The sequence below is a fragment of the Procambarus clarkii genome, chromosome 71 (assembly GCF_040958095.1).
Source record: "Procambarus clarkii isolate CNS0578487 chromosome 71, FALCON_Pclarkii_2.0, whole genome shotgun sequence".
In the NCBI taxonomy this organism is placed as follows: domain Eukaryota; kingdom Metazoa; phylum Arthropoda; class Malacostraca; order Decapoda; family Cambaridae; genus Procambarus; species Procambarus clarkii.
The window spans coordinates 17,508,997-17,534,996 of NC_091220.1; the positions used below are offsets into that span (position 1 = coordinate 17,508,997).

A 26,000-nucleotide genomic window follows, 5' to 3' on the forward strand; every position below is an offset into this window, starting at 1 on the left:
CTACATACGACGAAGATGGCACAAAATTCACAAGAAATTTTGGAAAAATAAAACGACACACGACGACACAACACGACAAACGACGACATTTCACTACATACGACGAAGATAGCACAAAATTCACAAGAAATTTTGGAAAAATAAAACGACACACGACGACACAACACGACAAACGACGACATTTCACTACATACGACGAAGATAGCACAAAATTCACAAGAAATTCGCCTCAAATCACAAATTTTGGAAAAATATAACGACAGACGACGACACCACACGACAAACTACGACACAACACGACAAACGACGACATTTCACTACATACGACGAAGATGGCACAAAATTCACAAGAAATTTTGGAAAAATAAAACGACACACGACGACACAACACGACAAACGACGACATTTCACTACATACGACGAAGATAGCACAAAATTCACAAGAAATTCGCCTCAAATCACAAATTTTGGAAAAATATAACGACAGACGACGACACCACACGACAAACTACGACACAACACGACAAACGACGACATTTCACTACATACGACGAAGATGGCACAAAATTCACAAGAAATTTTGGAAAAATAAAACGACACAACACGACACAACACGACAGACGACGACAACACGACAGACGACGACACCACACGACAAACGACGACATTTCACTACATACGACGAAGATGGCACAAAATTCACAAGAAATTTTGGAAAAATAAATCGACACAACACGACAGACGACGACAACACGACAGACGACGACAACACGACAGACGACGACACAACACGACAAACGACGACATTTCACTACATACGACGAAGATAGCACAAAATTCACAAGAAATTTTGGAAAAATAAAACGACACACGACAGACGACGACACAACGACAAACGACGACATTTCACTACATACGACGAAGATAGCACAAAATTCACAAGAAATTCGCCTCAAATCACAAGAAATTTTGGAAAAATAAAACGACAGACGACGACACCACACGACAAACGACGACATTTCACTACATACGACGAAGATAGCACAAAATTCACAAGAAATTTTGGAAAAATAAAACGACACAACACGACAGACGACGACACAACACGACAGACGACGACACAACACGACAAACGACGACATTTCACTACATACGACGAAGATAGCACAAAATTCACAAGAAATTTTGGAAAAATAAAACACGACAGACGACAACACGACAGACGACGACAACACGACAAACGACGACATTTCACAACATACGACGAAGATAGAACAAAATTCACAAGAAATTTTGGAAAAAATAAAACGACAACACGACAGACGACGACACAACACGACAAACGACGACATTTCACTACATACGATGAAGATAGCACAAAATTCACAAGAAATTCGCCTCAAATCACAAATTTTGGAAAAATAAAACGACAGACGACGACACCACACGACAGACGACGACACAACACGACAGACGACGACACAACACGACAGACGACGACACAACGACAAACGACGACATTTCACTACATACGATGAAGATAGCACAAAATTCACAAGAAATTCGCCTCAAATCACAAGAAATTTGAAAAATAAAACACGACAGACTACTCTTCCCCCATACTCCCCACTCTCCCGCATACTCCTACTCTCCCCCTTACTCCCCTACTCCTGCATTATCCCCCACTCTCCCCCACTCGTGCAGTATCCTCCATATTCCCCTACTCTCCCCCACTATCCCCCCATACTCCCCCATTCTCTTAACTCTTGAATTCTGCGACGCAGAATTCTTGTAAATTTTGAGTCGTCTTCGTCGCATGGAGTGAAAGTTCTTATTACTCTTCACTTACTGCTACTGTGAAAACCTTAATTTACGTTAAGGACACTATCAGGCTGACTTCACGACAATGTGCCATGTATTCAACCCCTTCAACGTTTACACATCTGCGCTTTTCACTCCCCCCTCCTCCCCCAATTTTGTTTCACTCTTTCCAAGATGCACATACGTAGTTAGATAACGTTTCACTGATGCTATCATTATCACACCTATACCACACACCAAGGGAGACACCGACATTAAAAGCACCAACATTTGACAAGAAACAGACGAATACGATGAATTTTAAACCAAGTAAACAGCAATAAATATGGTTAGAAAACTTATGTACAACTGACCTAAGAAAAATGTAACAAAGTTAGAAAAAACACGTCACGTTTCTTTACATTGATAAATAAGTAATGTCAAAGTAAAACAAGACACTAAGGTTCATGTTGCTCATTTATTATATTCCACAAGATTGCATCTATTAATAATACCAAGTATTTACCACCACCTAGGTGAGGATTACAGTTTACAAAAATATTCCCTATAAACCAATTTGCATCATTCAGTGTACAGCCTGTTTCACCAAAATGCTCTTGAGGAACAAGGTGATCAGTCAACACCATTTTAAACCCTTAGGAACAACCATTTTAACATTGACAATAACACTTCGTGGTTAAACTTTTACATCAAGAGGACTAAAGCCATTTGGGACATTTTCATACACTTATCCAATATGAACACTTTATTAACAAACCTTTTAAATTCTAGCCACTGTCACATGCGCTGGGCCTAGGCAATATTACAACAATAAACATGGCATTGTAGACAAACTGTGCATAGCCAGCCGTTAAAGAATTCACAAACAGCTGTAAACATTAACGTGTATAATTAAAGAGATATTTATTCCAATACGAACAACATTTATCGGACCCACATTGTTAATGTAGAAAACCAGCCGAACAATAGCCATAACACCATACACCAGATATTAAACATAAGAGGGAACAGATTCTATACTTCTAAGAACAGTTTCAAAGTACACAATACACAGATTTAAAACTTATTTTGCATCTTGCTTCCCAATTTTGCAGTCTATGCTTCACCGGCCTTACTGCTACACCCACCCGTCTTCATCCATTTTCTATACTGCGTCTGTAAAGTTAAAATGTTTGCATTAATTTCAATATTCACGTTTCTCTACTTGTCCTTCCAACACTAACTAGAGTAACTACACACCAAACTATTTCCTACTACAAACTATTCTCTAACCACCATTCTACCACAAATCTACGATGTTGTAAAAGTTATCGTTAATAGAGTCACGTTTCCTCCCTTTACATTACTTTTACACGTTTTCACTAACAAAATGGCCCGTCAACCATACTTCATTGAATACCAATTTATACCATTTGACATTAAAACTGCTAAACACTTACGTTAAAGTCAACTGAAGAATATGTACATTCCTTCATTCTTCCTAACATTTACACTAACCAGTATGAAACCAGTATTCTTGCAAACTCTCCGTTCAATATTTCTAGTTGCAATTTCTAGTGTAGAAGCAACACCTTGCCGTTTTCGTCATCCCCCCCTCCCCTGTTACCTTCATAATGCCCTAGACTATTTTTACCGATCACTATTAGGTCCTCCCAACTACAACGTCATGAACACTTGTACCATTCATCCTTTACACAATCTTTTAATCATGCTTCTTCAAAGCTCTTCTGATATTTCCCTACTAATTATGGTAGCCTATTCCATTTCTATATTTTAACTGGCATTTTTACTGCCTCCTAAACCCAAGTCTCAACTAGAACAAGTAAACTAGTTAATACTAACTAATGTCCCACAGACGCTCTTTCTATAATTCTACAGAATATCTTCAGTTTCCTGCTAATTATAAATATTAACTGAACGTTTTAACTTTCCTTTTCTTTCAGATATTCCTGCAACGTTGCCAGCCGCCGTGTTCAACACCGTCCAACCACCTCTACCGAGACTTGCAGCTACGTCACGCCAGAACTAGTTCCGTGCCTTGTGTGACTGACTAGTCCTCCGTTCACCAAGTTATTTCTCAAGAAGACTCTTGGCCATTGTCGAGCCAGACCCTAGAAAAACAAACATTAAGTTATATATACCATTACAATGATTTATAAAGTATCAAATAAATTTATGAAAAAGTGTTATTTTATTTAAAAGGTTATTTCTGTTCAAATTATAATTTCTGTATAATATTGTATACCTTCGTGTCTTTGTAATCTTTGATATATAGGGCAACACCAGGGTACAAACTTTAGTACTAAACCTTTTGCAATAAATTTAAATTCTTAATTTGTTTGATACATTCATCCTAATAGCTTTTAAGTTGCCATTCAAAACAATATTACCACGCATTCTAGTTACTACAGATACCATGACTGATTAACATTACGACCCCATAAGACGTGGCATGTCCACTAGTAGCCCGTAAATTAGCGACATGCCAACACTTAATTACTTACAAAATTGACCGTCTGGGAAAACAATGTGATCCAAGACACGCAGATTTCTACGTTTACTAATTACGGCCCCACTGAATATATATTAACTTTACTGAAAGCTTTAAAATAAAATTTTCGCACTACTGAAGAAACCACATGAACTAGGAAAATTGCCCAAGTAGTGGGGGTGGCAGGAAGATTTAATACCAAAATATAAATTTTCAATTTCTACCTAACCACAAACTATTAGAACTACTGTACCTGAAAATTTGTTTACCCGCTGCAATGGACACTACAGATATCAAGACTGAAGAAATTCAAACCTGCATAACTTACCAAATACCAGGTCTTAACCAAGGTAATTCGGATAAAATTGGTTCCGTGAATTACATTCCAGAAATCCACACCCACCTGTTAAATAAAAAAAAGTGGGTTTAATACCATTAAGTTTTAAAAGCATCAAGATTCATCGAAGCAGCCTAGTTCTGCGAGCCTGTGAAAACACCCTCTGACCATTAAGCCACAGTAGACACCCATAAACTACTACCAACGCTACGCCACAGGAATAAGCTGTACATTTAGTGCCTTACAGTACCTACAAGCCATTTAAAAATTTAAATATTACGACAGCTGGCTCTAAAGTTTTGAGCTACAAATCCCAAAATTCTGTAGTAATTTGTATCCTTTACACCCTCATCCTTTACTAATTACTCTAATAATTATTACATTTTTAACAGGCCAACATACTTAAATACCTTACGTACTGCCCAGATATTTAAGACTTTTTGCCCGCTCTAATGCAGATTTAACAAAAAATTGTGGACCAGCTACTTAATGCTGTACGGCTAAATCTTAAACGAAGTTAATTATTAATACTATTATTTGGATACGTCAACTAGGTTTCCATGTAAATAACTTTACCAATTCTATCATACGCCACCCAAATATCACCGTCCCTATAAAGGCATCACAGAGCCCACATTACGCTACGCCAACAACCAGGTCACACCATAATTAAATATTGACACCTGCACCTTATATGAGTTAATACATTAAGCAATAAAGTCCACTGTAACCTTACCTGATGACCGGTATAGCTGCAAATGATGTAAGAAGCGGGACACCGCCTAAGGAACCACGTCTGCTGGCTGTCAGCCCGACACTGACGCGGCGCCGGCCGCTCCTGACCTTCTTGCCCAACGTCATTGGTGACGTCACAGTGCTTAACGACCATATCCTCGTGCTGTGCTAGTTAATGTATATGTTTATCTCTCAGAATGTTCGGTAATACGTTTATTGCTTGTGATGTGTGTATCTATGTATGTATTAACACGATGTATATACTGAACGGGGTGAGAATAGCTTGAGCTACCTCATCCCTTTGTGTGTATTTTACCTCAATAAACTTATTTCAATTTCAATTTCTCGTGCTGTGCTAGTTTGCGCTCCAATGTTTTACATTCCGTTAGTTACTTTTAATCAGTAATATTATAATTTAATATAATAAGTAATAAGCAATATACTGATTTACTTTAATCAGTATATTATAAATCAAAACAAGGGATAAAAGCTTTCGAGATTCATAAATAATGGATTCAGGAACTCGTCCCGTGTTCTACATACAGCCTATAGTAATTTTCGCCATTTTAATACTATATTAGCAATGTCAGACTGATTATTTTTAATACTAACACAAGAAAAGATGCCAGTATTTTTGATTGGCACTGTGTGTTAAGATTAACTTAGATAAGAATATTCCTTAACAATTAAGAGAGACTTGCAGTTTTGATTCTTATAAAATGATATGCTGAAATTTGGTTTAGAAACTAATTAAAGTCTTAAGTGCTCTTCGTCAGTCCTAATCAAGGCTAATATACTTTTACTTATCTTCGGGTAGTTAGCTTCAGGGAGCCAACAGGGCTCCTCACAGAAAACCAACGTTGAATGTAATGAAATGCCATTTTCTGGGCGAGTCCCTGAGGCTCCCTGACACCCTCCCTCATTCTGGTTGGCATTTTTTCATCGTTCAAGAACTGGAGCCAGTTCCCCTCCTCTCCCCCTTTCCCTATGGGGTGGGGGTAACATTAACGAGTGGAAGTGCTAGTCACATGAAGGGTTGCTTCTTTGGTTTCTTTCTAGGAGAGTTATTTTGATCTTTTGGGATGTAGATTGCACAGGTTAACCAGTGGTTTGTTTTGATTTGCCTGTCTTTCTGGGTCCTTCCCTGGTTGATGGCAATGATGTTTTTGAATGTAAACTTTACTTACTTTGAAACTTTACTTTAAACTTTACTTTGAATGTAAAGTGTTCATAGGCCATTGCTTCCTGCACCTCTCTGAGGGGGCCAGGTTCTGACTCGTGGTTGCCAGTAGACCTAAGAACTCCTGTGACTGATGACCCCAAACTAATATAGCACACATCAGTTCGGATAGCTTCAGGGAGCCTCCAAGGCTCACCAGAAATTGCCTTTCATTACATTAAATGCTGTTTTTTTTCTCAATACAGTGACCCACCGCCTTCCAGGCATACAGTGACACACCACCTTCCAGGCATACAGTGACACACCGCCTTCCAGGCATACAGTGACACACCACCTTCCAGGCATACAGTGACACACCACCTTCCAGGCATACAGTGACACACCACCTTCCAGGCATACAGTGACACACCACCTTCCAGGCATACAGTGACACACCGCCTTCCAGGCATACAATGACACACCACCTTCCAGGTATACAGTGACACACCGCCTTCCAGGCATACAATGACACACCGCCTTCCAGGCATACAGTGACACACCGCCTTCCAGGCATACAGTGACACACCACCTTCCAGGCATACAGTGACACACCGCCTTCCAGGCATACAGTGACACACCACCTTCCAGGCATACAGTGACACACCACCTTCCAGGCATACAGTGACACACCACCTTCCAGGCATACAGTGACACACCGCCTTCCAGGCATACAATGACACACCACCTTCCAGGTATACAGTGACACACCGCCTTCCAGGCATACAATGACACACCGCCTTCCAGGCATACAGTGACACACCGCCTTCCAGGCATACAATGACACACCACCTTCCAGGCATACAGTGACACACCGCCTTCCAGGCATACAGTGACACACTGCCTTCCAGGCATACAGTGACACACCACCTTCCAGGCATACAGTGACACTGCCTTCCAGGCATACAATGACACACCACCTTCCAGGCATACAATGACACACTGCCTTCCAGGCATACAATGACACACCACCTTCCAGGCATACAATGACACACTGCCTCGCTGGCATACAGTGACTCTCCTCCATGCTGGCATACAGTAGCACACCACCTTGCTGGTGCTTGATGATGTACCACCTTGTGGTGTACCACCACACACCACCTTGCTGAAGCGCTGCATTACACTAGCTTGCTGGTGTACCACCCTGCCTGCACCTCCTTGCTCATCTACCACTATGCATCACCTTGCTCATGTAATACCATGCACCACCATGCCCGTGTGCCATGTACTACCTTAATGGTACAGATTAATGTATGTCCTTCATTTTGTGTCATAATTTATTGTGCTGGTACATTTCCAATTACTTTAACAACAGTTTTTATGTCCATAAATAGGTTTTTATACTGTCTTGTGATACTCAGGACTGGTGTATTGGGCTGTACTGAGAAAATAAAGGCAACAGAATCAATGTTTGTCTCTGTGAGCTCCAGACTGCTCAAGTGATCAGCTTTGTCAGTGTTGTGGCTGCAACATTTCTTTGCAATGACGGTGTCAAGGGTTACAACAATAGTATATAGTGTACTGTACATTATAACCCAAAGTGTCATTGGGTCTAATTTACTTCAACAGTCTCACAGATGTTAAAAGATGGGTTTAAAAAATGAGAGGATGCAAAGTACATGTTGCAACAGCAAGGACTGACCTCTTGAGGAACAGGTTACCCGTGCTTTGAGGAAAGTAGTGAATACTCTCCCTTTTCGTATAGGCAATAAATCTAGAATGTATTCCATATCCTTTATTCGGTAACATTTATGTTACAAAGTGAGACATATTAACACTTGTTTAAAGCATGGAAATGTTATAATGATTATTTACCAAATGGAGGACAAGAGGAGATCAAAGGCAAGCCGCAGTGTGTGAAGACTCGATGGACAGAAATACCCAACACCTATTATTTTTAACTCAAGATCAAAGAGGATATAACTAATATTGCTTTGGTCTGCGAAAACATGAAAGAATCCACCACCTATTTTTGTCAAAAATGGATTACAAAAAATATTCCCATGAGTCAAACAAGGGCATATTGGGATTAAAGCAATGCACCCTAGTGCAGATCACAGTAATGAGGGACATAACAAGTGAAAATATGCCCTTGTTGAAGTCAGTGTATTAACCAAGTTAGGACAGAACACCTAGTGCTGGCTTGCCTTGATATTTGGTTAGCGCAAGATTCATTGTTTTGGTGGGGAGGGATGGGGATAAATGAGGCTGGATTATTAGACTAATTGAGTAGAATTTTGCTCCTAGGAGCTATATCAAAAAGTATCACATTTTAAAAAATATATATCTTTTCAAATTCTGCAGTATCAGTAATGTCTGAATTTTAGACGTTTTTCTGGTTATCAACAGGCGTAGAAGACTTGGCATTGACAAAATATTAGCCAAGATTAGTGGCTCCACGAAAAAAAAAAAAAAAAAAAGACGACTAGCCGTACACTTGGAAAGAGCCGACATTGAATTACAATTAATCACAGTAGCCACACACATTGTCTTCATTTACACCGTCAATAACTCTTCATTTAGTCTATTACCTACGTGCACAAATATAACTTAAAACATCTCAATAACCATTGATTCGGTCCTGCCAAGTAGATAGGGGGAGGTCAAACTTTGTGCATTTCTAAAATCCTCTTAAAAACAAATCACTAACCTCTATTTAATAACCAATTGCAGCATTAGCTGGCAGTAACCACCTGTGACTCCCCATAGCCGCCATGGCAGATCCACTTTATACACTGTAATGTAGTAAGCAATTTTTCAGCTCATTCTGACAAGACTCCTGTAGAGATAGCAGAGGTGACTTGCCACTTAATAAAATAAAAAAATTGCTTTCCACCTTACATTTGACACTTGAAGAAGTTGGACATAACAGGGACTTATCCATAAGCACCCAATTATTATTTAATAATAATCTAGCACATTTTTGCAACTGATGACAAAGTACAAAATAACATAAAATCTTTGGACTACTCGCTCATGGGAATATTTCAACTTTTCAAACACATTATTTGTCACTGTCAACAGGGACTGTGTGCCACTGTTATGTCAGCCCTGAAATGATACCCATAATGCCTTAAAACAAATATAGCAAAACAGGTACATTTTCAGAGAACTTTAGGAAATGACTTTGTACAAATATAGAAACAGATATGTCTTACAAGTTCATATAACTTTCCTTCAGCCACACGACTAGGGACCTGCCCTGCATGACACATCCCAGTGGTTTCTGCAGAACTTAGGTCGATCAAAGTTAACGGAATGTGTCACACAGGTGACAAGCTTGATCGTGCAACTTTTCTTATATTTCTTGGGATCACAACTCAAAATATTCACATAATAAAAGCCACTTAGATTTTTAAATTTCGTTCTCAAGGTTTCATTTTTTGGAAATTTGCAATAAACTTTGTTCCTAGGTTTGTTATTATTAAATCTGTTTCAGAGGCTCAATAAGAGAGTGGCTCAACTTAGAAAAAAAAGAGTCAATCACAGTACTTAGGAGTAAGAGGCTCTTGGAGCCCTGCAGAATATCCCTCAGGAGAGATAGTCTGGCGAAGGCTCAGCCAGAGGCTCAGGGGTGGTGAATAGTGGGTTGGGAAACTCTGGCGGGTGAGGGAGAGGTCCTCCGTGCTTTGGGCGACGCCGATATGCCATGAGCCAGCAGGACACGGCCACTGCTACTGCTACTAGAGCCAGCAGAGCAGTGATTATGAGTGCAATTATGAAACCCCATTTGCTCACGCATACTTCTTCCACCCCAACGTTATCTGGATCTGCAGAGATAATATTTAATTAAATAAAAAAAAATTATGGCAGTAGTATTTGTCTTTTCAATTGTTAACAATGGTGCTAAATTCTCATCTCAATGAAAAATTAAATGAAGGTTGAAATATTGATGTCAAAATTATACGATATCTCAAGTGGCATGATTGGTCTGTTACTGTAGAGAACTATCTTTATCAATATAATTCTTAATTTGTTACATTTCTAAGAAAAGTCTGGCTACTGACCTTCTGGTGCGGTGAATCTCTCTGTTCGGCTCTCCACTGTGAGTATTGCTTGAGAGCTGACCTGGATCTCCCTCAGCTGACCATCATAAACAGATTCGGGTTGATACAACACCTCGGCATCCTGTTCTACCTGTCGACGTCGACGTTTTCCAAATGCATCGTACCCGTTGCAGTTGACAGGGTGGCACCGACCGAAGCAGACACGAACGTTGCATTGGAATCTTATAGAGTTCGATGAAGGGAACTTGAATGCACTGAAGAGGGCAACAAGTGCTTTGCCCTCCCCATCATCTTGTTCCCACTCACCAAATATAGATGGATCAGTTGCACACCCATGCTCATCTGTCACCAGATGTTCATTGTCACTGCCGTCTGTGTTGGCTGTCAGGGCGATGCAAGAGCGTGCAAACCCACCATAGATATCTGAAATATAATACGGTAATGTTTAAACATTAAGTAATATCATAGAGCAATATTGTATTTGGTAATTGGTCCCAAGCAAAATTTATATACTGTACTGTATTATACATTTCAGCTGTATGCAGGTACAGTATTGCCAGGTAAAATGTCAGGTTAGAATAGGACAAATACTTACTAGAAGGTTCAACTTGGATTCTGAGCATGAGGAGGTCACCAATCTCTGCCTTGTCTATGGGACCACCACTGGGGTCAGTGATCTTCATGAGGCAAGTTGGGGGTGGACCGGTGTTGGCAATGGTGCCAGCTGTTGTCAACATGGATACATTGAAGCCAATGGTGATAGTCTTTTCACCGGTGTTGTAGGTGCATTTTACATGGTATGCCTGGGCCTTGTATGTCACTAGTTTGGGGTGTTTCTGTAGCACCAAGATGAACCTTGCCAGACCCTGTGGGAAGTATGGGGGTGGAAAATGACCTTTCATGAGATTTATGAAACATGTCGCCTAATGGCACATGTGAATTTTCTACCCAGGCTTTCTGTTAATGATCTCACATGATAAAGTTTTAATAAAACTATCCTATAAAACTGACAATACACAATATAACCAGTTCTTACAGAAAACTTTGGGAATATCCAAGACAGTAAGTCTATAACAAATGTGTCCAACGTACATTTTCATGGATGAGGCCACAGGTGTTGAACTTGACCTTGAAGTCGATGGTATTAACATCAATGTCTGACCTGACAACCTTACGACATTCCTCATTCTTGGAGTATCCCTTCACATACATGACACCATTAAAGCCTGGTTCACCCACGTTGATGTCCACTTGCACACCATCGGCCAGGCAGTTGACCAACATATCAGGCCGAGGGAAGTCTGTCCTGGCGAAGGTTGGCTCTGTTCGGATAGCATCAAGTGCTTATGTTACTTTATGTAGCCCAGCATAATTATAAACTTACTTTTAACAAGCAAAGAGTATTTCAATGCTTTGGGCACTGTTAGCTCATTTGTTATTTTAATTTTGTTTTATAATTGAAAATTAAGTGTTTTAAAAATTAGTTATATTATCTTAGCAATAAGAATAAATCCAATACTGTATTGAAGAATATTGTATACACCAAGACTAGTTATCTGAATTACAGTTTTTATTTAGAGCACCAATCAATGTATTAAGAACTGCTGATACTGAGATTATTTTCTTAGGAATAACAAGAATAATAAGGAATAGCAAAATAATGAAAGTAACTGCACAACGCATCTGAGCTATTAGTGTAAATAAAATTCAAAATCGAGAAGACATCGACACTCACTGCAGCCATCATCTTTCTGGTAAGCGTCACCAGAGTAGCCAGAGTAGCAGTTACAGATGGCCTTGTGGTTGGCATCGATGCAGTTGGCATACTTGGCACAAGGGAAGTCTGCACAAGGCTGAACACACACAGTCTGGTTACACATCTGGTCCAACGGGCAGTCCTCATTCGTGGTGCAACCCACGACTGGTGGCTGATCGGGTCTCACTACACATTAGAAAGATTTTATCAAGGGATGAAGAAACAACTGTTAGCTTATTTTACACAATCTAAACAAGAGTATCTGATTCTCACTGAATGTGGAGCTTTAACTAGCAAGTTAAAGAAATTAAATAAAAAACAAAATACCAGACACACTGTGAGAAAAGAAAATGCCGTAGGTGGCTAGAGGAAGGGGTGTACAGATCATAACTTACCGACACAGTAGCCATTTTCATCCTTGACGGCTGGTGGAGGACAATCACAAGTTCCACGTGCTGTTGGGTGGTAGCCCTTCTTTGGATCACACATACACACACCATCTTCTGTGAGGACGTAACCCAGCTCCACTGGACAGTGCACACAGTTTCCATTTTCATCAACATAGAAGTCACGGTCGGTGGGACATACACAGTCGTCGTCAAGGAGGATAAAGCCCTTCTCCAATGGACAGACTGGTGCTGTTGGGCAGACAAGATGTCACGGAACAAGCCAATACTATATGTGCACTTCTATACTTTTGTAATTTTTAAATTTAACTTTTTTTTTTTTTTAGTTTGCTTAATTTAAAGTTCTTGACAAACAATCGGAGATCCCAGGTTCGAAATCCCGGACGGGACATAAATAGTTTGGCACGTTTCGTTTCACCTAAAGCCTTTGTTCACCTAGCAGTAAATAGGTACCCAGGAAATAGGCAACTGTTATGGGAATGTATCCTGGGAAGGGTCAATAGTTTGACTTTTGGGGAAGCGTGGTACAAGCCTAAAGTAGATATATACATAGGCTCCCTGTCCCTGACAACGGGAAGTATTAATTCAATTAAAAAGAATAATCCTTAAACTTTAATTATTAAAATTAATATTCAACAAATTTCATCAAGAATATATATGTTGAAAACCTATTCATTGTGATATATTTTTCTATAACAATAAAATATGTTTAAATTCAAATATTGCATAACATATAAATTAAATATACTGTACTAATATCAATATTAAATATCAATATAAACACAATTACTAGGTAAGATTATATTTAGACAACATATTAATCAGTGTATAAAACAACTTCAAATGCACTCATCTTCCTCACACACAAATCCCACCACCAAAAACATGCATTATAAACAAAAATTCTTGATTGTCCTGAAACGAGAACAATATTAAAACGTTAGTACAAACACTGAATAATGTGGGTTAGCAAAGCAAGAGACATGATGCATAACAATGACAACAGCAGCAGCAGGCAACACACACTGAGTTTGTCTGCAGTAAGTTCACAAAAGTCAAGTTATCTTAGGTCACACATACAGTAATACCTGTATACCCAAGTCAAGTTATCTTAGGTCACACATACAGTAATACCTGTATACCCAAGTCATAAAGCATAATTATTAAAGTCAGAACCTAGTACCTGTACTACAAAGTCACAATAAACTGCAAAACTGATAATAAATTACCCCATTAAATATAAACAGTCAAATTTGTGTGAATGGGTCATTTAGAGGTTAAGTATTACTGGTTATATACTTGCACTGGAATTATCATACATATTTAATATCAAATTAAAGAACATCTATGAACATTATCTTCCCTATACTGTTTCATAAATAAGAGTTAGGCCTTATTGTTATAAACATGGTCACTAAATTATTTATTGATGTGTTAATGGTTCCTACCAGAGTTGTAACACCTGGACTCAAGAGTGCAGCTACACCTCGACGAACTAAGCAAAGAGTATCGTTTTATATTGGAAATAAACACGTTACCCAGTCACCTAATAGTCCGATGATTCCTACCAGATAAGTTTCATGCATGTTTCACAAGGAAAGCTGTCTCTTTAGCAAGGTTGGTAGGATGATTAATCATTGATGAGCTGTCAGACACATGCTGCAGGTATGCAGGCGATGAGTCACAATAACGTGGCTAAAGTATGTTGACCAGACCGCACACTAGAAGGTGAAGGGACGACGACATTTCGGTCCGTCCTGGAACATTCTCAAGTTGATTCAAGTCGACTTGAGATTGGTCCAGGATGGACCGCAACGTCGTTGTCTCTTCACCTTCTAGTGTGTGGTCTGGTCAACATGCTGCAGGCATTATTAATAATACTGCGCTGTTTTAGGATTTCCTCTCCACTGATGAGGTACATGTAATAAATACTATTACCAGTCAAGTTAAAGCTTTCAATCTAGAACACTAGCTGACCCATAAAGAGGACGCTTATTTCCTAGAGGATGCTTGCAACAGTGGTGAGGTCGGGCTTGAGACGATGGTATTAACAACATTGTCTCCATTCTCTCCCCTTTTATGCAGGTTTAACGTTAAGGCAGTGGCATATACAGTACCCAGTAAATAAATCCAGCAGTGAATGTAATGAAATGTCCCTTTCTGGTGGGTTCTTATCTGCATCTTCACAAGCTACCCATCTGGAGTACTCCAGACCCAGGTACTGATCTACAGTATGTTGTTGTTGTTGTTGAAGATTAAGCCACCACAAGAGGTGGCACAGGCATGATTAGCCCCGTAGGCAGTAGATATTTGGAGTGAATGGTGTAGAGGTGGTGTAACATCTTCAAGTGTGTCTGGGTCTGTGTGTGTGATCTCCAGTAGACACTCATTATTTGATAAAGCCTGGTGTAGCACTGTGGTCGGGGGACTCCAGGTGGGTGGCTCAGGGAGACGGCAAGAAGCCCTCCAAGAAATTTTAGACTTTATGAAGTTAACAGTTTAAGTTTGAATTAATCTTTTAAAGATTTTGGTAAATATTTTTTTATCTGAATGATGAAGTACCATATATAATTCAAGTGACTGGAAACCTCAGCAAGCATGTGATATACGGAGTACCCAAATTTAAGATACAACTTTTATACTTGAGATTTTAATATACTGTACATTTTTTGTTATATTTTCCAATACTGTATTATGTAATTTTAATCTAGGCTCTCATCTCTAACTCGAAGTTAGAGATGAGAGCTTAGATGTTTAAGAGCCTTCATGTTTAAGGCCAGGGAGACACCCCCACAAGGGGCTTGTGGGGCGTCTCCACACCTTTCCCACCTTCTCCTCAACGCTGCCTCGGCCTCCACACTGACTACACATCAACATTTCTGATAATATCTTGAAAGCACAGACCAATATATCTGGCAATAATGCAGACATACAAGCTAATATATCTGGCAATACTGCAGATACACAAGCTAATATATCTGGTAATACTGCAGACATAAGGTAATTCTATTCAGACAAATGAATTAGGTCAATAAAGTGGTGAGTGGCAAGTGTTGCATACACCCAATTGCTTCAAGAGAACAGCTGTAAACCAGCATACATCTGTGCCCAAGGATGAAGAGCAGTGTTCATACCTGATCAACCTAACATACTGTATTTTAATTTTTTATTTTTATTTTTAACTTTCAATTCACAAACCTGGTAGAGCAAGATTTGATAATTTTTAGTTCAAATCACAAAAATGAGATTTTGGCATATTTTTATCATTAAAATACATATGAAAATTTTGTTTCCAGTACACATGATAAAAATCAATGTGTTATCATTTTTATAAAATTTTACCATAATTTTGTTGATTCCATTGTATTAAATTAATATGCTTAGTAATAATCATGAAAGATATAGAGCTACTGTATTTAAATTCTCTCAGCTATAAACAGTGGCTAAAATTAATTAAAAGGAATAAGGTGTTATGTTTGCAGCAATCTTCGTAGATGAATGATATGAATAATGCAGGTTAAAAATGGTGTATAAGCAAACTACTGAAGTACCGGACAAACTACAAGCAATACATGTCATGTGATATGAATTGCAGCAGTTGAAGCATTAATTATGAATGAGGAAGCAAGCGTGGGATACCATGTGGAACACAGCACCACTAACAAGAGGACACTCACTTGGGGTACACTTTTCGGCAGCGTCGCCCTGGTAGCCTGGCAGACACTCGCAGGCGATGGTCCTGACTGGCACTGTGTCAATCACACGACACTCTGTGTTTTCGCCGCAAGGATCCAGGTCACAAGGGTTAATACACTTACCATTGATGCATACAGTCTTGCTTGGGCACTCCACATCTGACCTACACCCTATCACCACTGAATAAAAAAGTATTCACTTTTAGCAATTTTATAAAATTATTATAAAACATTATATAAGCAGATGTGTATTGTAGTTAAATATGAAATTAAGACAAAATAATGTGTGCACTTACACATCTCGCAGCCATTGTCGATGGTGCGGTTAAAGCCAGGTGGGCAGGGACACTCCCAAGTATGGTCCTGGGTATAGCAGGTGGCTGGTTCTTTGCATGGTTCAAGACTGCAGGGACTTTCACACCGTTGGTTGATGCAGCTGCGGTCATCTGGGCAGGCATCATTGGAGACACAGCCAATGGCAATACACTGTGTACGTGGGTTGCCTTGAGAGCCAGGCGGGCAGTAGCAAACAGCCTCGTGTTTAACTCCCTGACAGACAGCTGCACTGCCACAAGGCTCATTGTTGGGTCCACACACTGGTGCACACTGCCCATTCCGACATGCATGTGTAGTCGGACAGTCGTCATTTCCATAGCATCCAATTTCAATACACCGAATTTCTGGATCACCTTCATAGCCCCGCTTGCATGTACACACTGGATGGTGCTCAACAATTTCACAATCAGCATTGGCACCACATTGGCATGGATCCCTGCAGACACCAGTGAAGCAAGCCTTTTCTGAAGGACACTCTGGGTCTTCTGCGCATCCTGGCTTAATTGGTGGTAATAATTCACATTCTCCATCTTCCTCAGTTACTTTACCATCAGGACAAATGCAAAGCATTGTCCTTACCGGAAGAGTATCGACAACCTTACACTCTGCGGTCTCATGGCATGGCTCTAACTCCTTGCATGGGTTGACGCATAACTCGTCAATACATGCGTGTTGACTGGGGCAGTCACCATCCGTAACACATACAGGTTGTATGGCTGGTGTACATTGTACATTAGGGTCGCCTGTGGTCCCAGGTGGGCACCGGCACATAGCATTGTGGTCAATGATGACACACTCAGAATTGGGAGAACAAGGATCATATACACAAGGATCTAAACATTTTGTGTTAATACATGCACGGTCACTTGGACAATCTGAGTTGGCCCTGCAGCCAATAGTGAGGCAGTCGGTATAACCATCACCCTGAAGACCAGATGGACAGCGACAATAGGCTTGGTGTTGTTTAGCATAGCATTCGGCATTAACAGAGCATGGGTCGTCAACAAGACATGGGTTAGCACAAACTCCATCGTAACATGCTTGGGTGTCATCGCATTCACTGTCGTGTTGGCAACCAACTGGGAAGCATCCGATATTAGGATTACCCTGGAATCCTACTTCACAGGTGCACACTGCACGGTGATTGTTGATTTCACAATGGGCATTGCGACCACACTCGCAAGGAGCACGGCATATTCGGTTGATGCAAGCTTCCACTGATGGACAGTCAGAGTCAGCACGGCATCCAGTCGCTATGTCTAGGACAATTAATTCACAAGTTCCTTTGTCAGACATAATGAAGCCCTCTGGACATACACATATCATGGTTCTTACTGGGATGGAATCTACCACATCACACATGGCTGTCTTGTCACAGGGATGCAGAATGTGGCAGGGATTCACACAACGCTCATTGATACATGCATGTTTACTGGGGCAATCAGAGTCCACAAGGCATTCAGGTTTAGGATGCTCCACTAAAACTTTTTTCTCCTCACACATGAAGCGTGGGTCACCATAAGGCATGTTACTTGGACACCTGCAGCCAATGACATGCTGGAAGACATAGCACTCCGCACTGGGCGCGCACACGTCATCATATAAGCAAGGGTCCACACACTGACGATTAACGCAGGCCTTGTCTGTTGGGCATTCTGAGTTACTTCTGCATCCAATAACCAGACATTTGATGTAGGGGTCACCCTCGAGTCCAGTTTCACACCGGCAATTGGAGCGATGGTTCTCAGCGTAACACTCGGCACTGATGTCACACGGGTCATTCACCATACATGGGTTTATACACACACCACTGGAACACATTGTGTCCAGTGGGCACTCCTCATCCTTGCTGCATCCCGCTGCAAGCAAAAATCATGTGTGAGTAATAAAATAGTTTGGTCAATAGAACAATAATGAATCATAATTACTTTTTAAACAAGCTCAGTTTAAGGTTGAACTTACCCTTGTAGCATCCAATATTGGGGTTGCCTTGGTATCCTGGAAGGCAGGTACAAATGGGTCGATGGTCACGAACAAAGCACTCTGTGTGCTCACCACAGGAACAAGGAGTCACACAAAGGGTGTTGAGGCAGGCCGTTTCCTCTGGGCACTGGTTATCCGAACGACAGCCCACACTCATTGGAAGCTCCACTGTAGGAAGTAAGGTTCAGGTTATCACTGGTCATGAGGGGTAGCAAATAATTCAAACTCAGATGTTAACTTAAGTTAGGTATGGTTATACAAGTTCTGGCCAGATGTTAAATTTGTATTTGTGCTTGGTGTGATGTTAAGGTATTGATAAGCAGACAAGTTAGACACAAATGATGACAAAATGGTCACTGATAACAGTCAAACTTTCTGTAAAGACAAACATGGTAAGGATTATAATAAAGCTGTAGAGAACATGGTAAGGATTATAATAAAGCTGTAGAGAACATGGTAAGGATTATAATAAAGCTGTAGAGAACAAAAGATAGAGATAATATGCTTACAGTCTATGCACTGCCCCTGACGAGAGGTAACCATGTGTTCAGGGCAGCTGCAGGTCATGGTCTTGACGGGCCTAGTAGCTACCAAGGTGCACACTGTTGGGTCCAAACATGGCTCTAGCACTTGACATGGTTTCTGGCACTTCCCTTCCATACATCCATACTCATTCTCGCAATCGTAGTCCGAGCGGCAGTCACGCTGTGTCTTTTCTCTACAAGCAAGTGTTGGTATGCCTTCAAAGCCTACTGGACACCGACACTCGACTCCGTGATTAATGCTACGACACTCTGCATTTGGTGCGCATGTGTTATTGTAAATACATTGGTCTAAACAGCGGCCATTTAAGCACACACGTTCTGGCGGACACTCTGTGTTTGTCGAGCATCCTATGACCTGGCACTCCTTAAGAGGATCACCACTAGTCCCAGAAGGACAGAAACAGGTAGCCTTGTGGGCAATGGGTTGGCACTCTGCTCTTGGGGCACATTTGTTGTCTGTTAAGCATGGGCTGACGCAGGTTCCATTGTAGCAGGAGCGGTCATCTGGGCACTGGGAGTTGCTGGTGCACCCAGCTAGGGTAGAGAGAGAGTGCATGCATTATTGTGTTGTTTGTTGTTGTCCTGCTGTCTCACCTTGTAGATATTACTCCATGTAACTATCATATTAGATATCATATTAGCAATAAATGCATTGGTTAATTCTGCTTCACCAGTAAACTACTGTGAGTAAAGTGTACTAAACGTGTCACTAAATACTTACTCCTACATTTTCAGTGTATATTGTCAGTTATAAAGCTCCTTCTATATTAGTCAATCCCTTATATACAAATAAATTAAATATATATCATATATATGTAAGTAAATGTTAAATTGCTTACTAGCAGAACAAGCTATCTGCGGGTTGCCCTCGTAACCCGGGACACAGGTGCACACTGCTCTGTGTTTGACGACAGTACACAGTGCATTGACCCCACAATCACAAGGGTCACGGCACACGGCCTCCACACATGCCAACTCCGTGGCGCAGTCCGTGTCACGTACACAACCTGTCTTCTCTGGAACTGAACATTAGTGGTATTAGTATGCGGTGAGTGGCCATGATGAATGACTTCCAGTTACCACACCCAGTATAGAGCCGCATCAGTCTGGCCTTGACGGAAGGTAACGTTCACTTAGGTATTAATTGTTCTAGACTTTTAGTGGCATTGGTGTTAACTACAAGTTGGTAAACTTGGTCATTATAATACTAATATGGGCAAAATAATTACGATGTTAATTGTAAATTGGTTTGTAAAGCATATTATAAATGTGAATATTAAGGAAAAGGCTCATAATATACAGTATATTGAAAAATACCATGACAAGTGTTAAATGTTATGCTTACTGAGTCTGCATTGTGTGTGTGCATCGCCCTGGTGTCCAGGCAAACACTTGCACACCATTGCCTTGAAGGGTGTTGACTCTACCACACGGCACTCTGCATTGTCCCCACACACCTCAGAGCTACAGAGCTGCTGGCACTTGCCATTGATGCAAGCCAGACCTGTGCTACAGTCCTTGTCGCTGGAACATATGGGCTCTGCGTCTAGCTCACATCTAAACACAGGATCACCACGATAGCCTGGAGGACATTGGCACACTCCACTGTGCTCAATAGGGGTGCAAGTGGCACTGTCAGCACATGTGGTGTACACACAGGGATCTACACATTGCCCATTGCGACAGGTTCGGTCTTGTGGACAATCATCATTCAGCCCACACTTGAGAGTCTGACACTTGACATGCGGGTCACCTTCTAGGCCAGAGAGACACCGACACCGGGGCTCACGATTGACAGCGAAGCACTCGGCATTAATGGCACACGGGTTGTTGATGTAGCATGGGTCGACACAGTAACCGTTATGACAGGTGTGTGTTGCTGGGCAGCTGTCAGACGTGACGCATCCCTCTGGCGGAGGCAAGCGAGTGTGTTATCCCTCATACTGTTATTCTCTATTATTATATTAGCAGATATTATGCTCTGAACAGATATTAATTAAATGTTAAGACACTAATAGTCAGTTTTTGTAAGTTGCAAAATTCAGATGTTAAGGTTATAGTATTAAAACCTAGCACATTAGTGCAACAGCATGTAGTTGGTGAATCATTATACAGGTAGATTGTAAAATGGTGTAGTGCGTGTTTCTTACTAGAGAAGCAAGCAGTGTAAGGGTCTCCATCAAAGCCCGGGGCACAGGAGCACACAGCGTGGTGGTTGATAACACGACACACAGCACTTGTGCCACAGGAGCACGGGTCTACGCACTGCCCACCCAGGCACGCCAGGCTGTCGGGGCACTCAGTGTCCCGCAAGCACAGCGCCGCTGGACCAGTTACTACAGAATATTATTGATTAGTACTTGCTTTCAATAAGACTGAGAATATATTCATTTTCTTCACTAAACCTGGAAAATATAAGATTATCTTAACTTTAACTTTAGTACACAGAGATTATTTAGAAAAGGACAGGCAAAGAAGAATTCATGAATATGTGATGACAAGAGACATGATGGTGCTCGGGGCAAGAGGCAAAATTCCATACTTTTCCGGCACTGGACTTCTGCATCACCCGTGAAACCTGCAGGACAGGTGCAGGTGACAGACTTGATGGGTCTCGTGTCCTGCACACTACACACTGCGTTGGGTGCACATGGCTTCTCTTGCTTACAGGGGTCTGTACAAACCCCACGCACACACACCAGCCCTGTGCCACAGTCGTAGTCGGCCATACATGCATGCGACTGTGGTCGACAAGCCACTCTTGGATCTCCCTTATATCCTTCTGGGCAGTTACAATCAAGGGTGTGCTGGTGAACATTGCAGGTCGCACCCACTCCACACACATTATCCTTGCATGGGTCATGACACTGGTCGTTGATGCAGGCAAGACTGGGAGGACACTCGTCATTGTTCCTGCATCCTAGAGCCAGGCATTGATGGCTAGGGTCACCATGTTCTCCTAGTGGACAAGCACACTTTGCCTTATGTTGTTCCACTGAGCAGGTAGCTGAAGGTGCACAGAGTGAGCTTTGGCCACATGGGTCTACACACTGCTGCTCCACACATGCCTTGTCACCTGGACAGTCAATATCGCTCACACACCCAACTGCAAGACAAATGAAATTATGAAGATCGATGTATCAAGAGATTTAACTAAGTAAAAATAATTAATTTCAACTGATCAATTTATTTATTTAAAATATGATACGAATGTTAAAAATCCACCACAATGTTTGAAGCAAATGTGGCAGAGTCATCAAGGATTGATAAAAACTAACCTGTGTAGCAGGCCACATCTGGGTTACCGGTGTGGCCAGGGGCACAGGTACAGTAGGGTCGGTGCAAGGATACATGACACTGGGCATTGAGGCCACAATTGCAGGGGTCCCGACACACCCCCTCAACACATGCCTCGGTATTCAGACAGTCTGTATGGCGAATGCAGCCTCCTTGTAATGGAACTGCAAAAATTAGATGACAAGTTAAAATAAGATATTGCACATGTAGTTGTAATTGTAGTAGAGCAATTACACAAGCTATTTACAACTGACAAATGCCAAAATATAAGTAAACATTTGATTACAGTTAAGGACGAAGATTTTCTGACTTACTTTCACGACACTCAATTTTCGCATCGCCGTGGTAGCCAGGTGGACAAGCACAGCTCATGGAGCGACGGGGTTTAGAGTCAATGACAGAGCAGATGGCATTGGGTCCACATGGCTTATGTTCCTGACACAAGTCACGGCAAGTGGCAGCAGAGTCCGAGTCATCCAGCCGTATATACACAGCCGATATTTGGCTGTGGTAGCGAGTTACTAAGGACTGAAGTATGCAGCCTTGTGTAGGTGGGCAGTCTTGATCTACCAGACAGGTGCCGAGATCCTTAGGTTTCTCGCATCTGAATCTTGGGTTTCCTTGGAGGCCGGGCAGGCACTCGCACTCATATTTGTGAGTAATCACTTGACACACAGCGTCTTTAGCACATGGGTTGTAGTAGGCACACGGATCCTTGCATTCCCCATTCACACACGCTTCAAAGCTCTTGCAATCCTGGTCACCTGTACACTCCACCAACTGGCAAGATACTTGAGGGTCTCCAGAAGTGCCTGGTGGACACTGACACTGTGCTTGATTGTTGGCACCGACACACACTGCGGTTGGAGGGCATGGGTTGTGCTTCCTGCAGGGGTCCAGGCAGGTGTTGTGCTCACACACTTCAGATGAGGGACACTCCTCATCTGTTTCACAGTCAACTACACGAAAGAAAGAGAATACAGAGTTTAGAATACCGTAAAAGTTGGCAAAATGTTAAAAGTATGAAAGACAACATTTTCACAAATTATAGTACTGTAATCTTGGCACAAAAACTCTTAAAAATTAGCTTAAAAATGCAAAGCTGAAGAACAAAATCGCTGATAATGATGACGCTCAAAACAAGTGGTGCTGCAAATACTTTAGTACAAAACATTTCTGCCAGTGAGGAAACCTACTCTTGAAGCAGCCCACTTGTGGGTCGCCGGCATAGCCAGGCTGGCAGTGGCACACAGGTCTGTGGTCGAGGACTGAGCAGATGGCACCGAGGCCACACCCAGCAGGGCAGGGTTTGCGGCACACTCCTGAGTCACACGACAACACCAAGGGACAATCTGCATCGCTGGCACAACCTTCTTCTTTGTCAATCTTACCTGGAAGAAGAAGACAAATCACATGAGGAATGTAAACAATTTTGAATATTACGTCAACTTTGATTGCTAATATTATAGATAAATACACTACTGTGTAGTGAAAATGTTATTATCGCTTTTCAAAGGCAGAACACATGGCAGACTTTACTGAGTATTTAGTTTTTTGTGTAGCCAATAAAATGATACTATGAATGCTTATAAATGTGTAAATAAAAACCGATATACTCACTAGGTGTGCAGGTATAGTGTGGGTCTCCATCGTAACCTTCAGGGCAGCTACAAGACATAGCTCTCATGGGCTGGTTTTCCAAGACCTTGCATAGAGCAGCAGTGCCACAAGGGTGTACTGCCTGGCACAAGTCTTGACACTGATCATCAATGCAGCCTTGTAGAGCCGGACAGTCTTGGTCTTCGTTACATTCTTGTGTGGGCGGTAATATGCAGTACCGGTCTGGATCACCCACATAACCCTTAAGGCACTGGCACTTGGCCTGGTGATCTTTGACAAGACATTCAGAATTAGCTATGCACCGAATCTGCTGGCAGGGGTCCTGGCACTGTTGGTTTTGACACACTTGGTGAGAGGGGCAGTCCGTATCTTGGGAGCATCCTACAGGCTGGCACTTAATGTATGGATCACCTGTGAGGCCTTCAGGACAGGAGCAGACCGGATGTTCTCCTTCAGGGTGGCACTTGGCCCCTGGGCTGCAAGGGTTGTGAGACTCACAAGGGTTCACACAGCGACCATTTACACAAGCTTCCTTTACAGGACAGTCATTTCTCTGAGTACAACCAACTGCAAGTGGGAGCGAATTATATATGATTATTTTACATGACAATTGTAAAAATTCAAATGTTCACCCAAAACTATTTTCATGCTACAGTTCCACTCTAAAATTTACATTATTGCAAAAATACCATAAATATCATTTAAAATTTATTTCAATAAATTCCAACTCACCTGGAGTACACAATGTGTGTGGATCACCATGGTAGCCGGCAGGACAAGAGCAGACGCCTCGGTGTCCCAGAGCACGGCAGGCGGCGCCTGGAGCACATGGAGTCTCCCGACAAGGATCAACACAACGACCTTCTACACATGTTTGGTCCCATAAGCAATCGTACTGAGATCCACAGCCAGGAGTGGGGGTGGATATCGTGACACATTGGGTAAAGGGGTCTCCTGTCATGCCTGGACCACATTGGCATAGTATGGTGGCTAGAGGACGCGTTCCTTGAATGGTACATGTTGCTCCATTCCCACACGGCTCATTTTTACACAAGTCTTGACAGCTGCCATCAAGGCAAGCCTCTTGTGAACCACAGTCTTTATCAGAGGTACACTCGACGCTGGGACGAGCCTCACAAACTCCTCCTGCAGTACTGTGAAAGCCGTGCGCGCAGGTGCAGGATCCAAGGTGGTCTTTCGCTTCACAGATCTGGCTGGGGTGGCAGAAGCTAGTGGTTTTGCACACGTCACTGCATACCCCATTAATACAAGCATGGGTAGATGGGCAGGAGGAGTTGTCTCTACAGCCAATAGTAGAACAAGTGATATATGGATCTCCACTGTATCCTATGTCACAGTTGCAATGCGTGGAGTGGTGCGAGGCGGTGCACTGGGCATCAACACCACAGGGACGAGATATTGTGCAAGCATCAACACACCTGTGGTTGTGGCAAACGCTTTTGTCCAGACAATCATCATTGCTCTTACATTCGAGTGGAGAGCAGGCTTTGTAGCCATCTCCCGTGTAACGTGAGGGGCAGTAGCAGATGGGGCGGTGGTTGACTGCTCGGCACACAGCATGAACGGCACATGGTTTACTTTTACACGGGTCTTGGCACTGCTTGTCAACGCAGGCATGGAATAACGGACAGTCTGCATCATACTGGCATCCTGGTTGTATTTCATGAATAATGTGGCATTCATCATAGGCACTTCCTGTATGCCCTGGGGGGCACTCACACAATACCATGCGT

General features: G+C 41.8%; 1 protein-coding gene and 1 long non-coding RNA gene across 2 annotated transcripts; both read right to left on the minus strand.

Annotated features, from left to right (window-relative positions):
• Positions 1-3,753: 3,753 nt before the first annotated feature.
• LOC123745503 (uncharacterized) lies at positions 3,754-5,567 on the minus strand. The gene is made up of 3 exons (XR_006771339.2): positions 5,386-5,567; positions 4,641-4,715; positions 3,754-3,932 (listed from the first exon to the last, which is right to left on the minus strand). It is a non-coding gene; the product is annotated as an uncharacterized lncRNA (long non-coding RNA).
• A 4,564-nt stretch (positions 5,568-10,131) lies between these two features.
• LOC123745477 (fibrillin-1) lies at positions 10,132-25,996 on the minus strand. Its single transcript, XM_045726051.2, has 19 exons — positions 24,979-25,996; positions 24,247-24,813; positions 23,823-24,017; positions 22,941-23,585; positions 22,608-22,790; positions 21,872-22,435; positions 21,690-21,734; positions 20,675-21,238; positions 20,169-20,351; positions 19,294-19,578; positions 18,764-18,952; positions 16,762-18,660; positions 16,448-16,645; positions 12,759-13,001; positions 12,343-12,450; positions 11,700-11,929; positions 11,203-11,473; positions 10,608-11,030; positions 10,132-10,370 (listed from the first exon to the last, which is right to left on the minus strand). The coding sequence occupies exons 1-19, from the start codon at positions 25,994-25,996 to the stop codon at positions 10,132-10,134; spliced, it is 8,049 nt and encodes a 2,682-aa protein (XP_045582007.1).
• Between the last annotated feature and the right edge of the window lie 4 nt (positions 25,997-26,000).

Bases quoted from the DNA above. Each gene is read 5' to 3' on its own strand.
- LOC123745477 (XM_045726051.2), bottom strand. From the start codon at position 25,996: ATGGTATTGTGTGAGTGCCCCCCAGGGCATACAGGAAGTGCCTATGAT. The intron at 24,814-24,978 runs GTGAGTTGGAAT...TCCCACTTGCAG, and splicing joins ACACACATTGTGTACTCCAG to TTGGTTGTACTCAGAGAAAT. The intron at 16,646-16,761 runs GTAAGTGCACAC...TTTTTTATTCAG, and splicing joins CGACAATGGCTGCGAGATGT to TGGTGATAGGGTGTAGGTCA.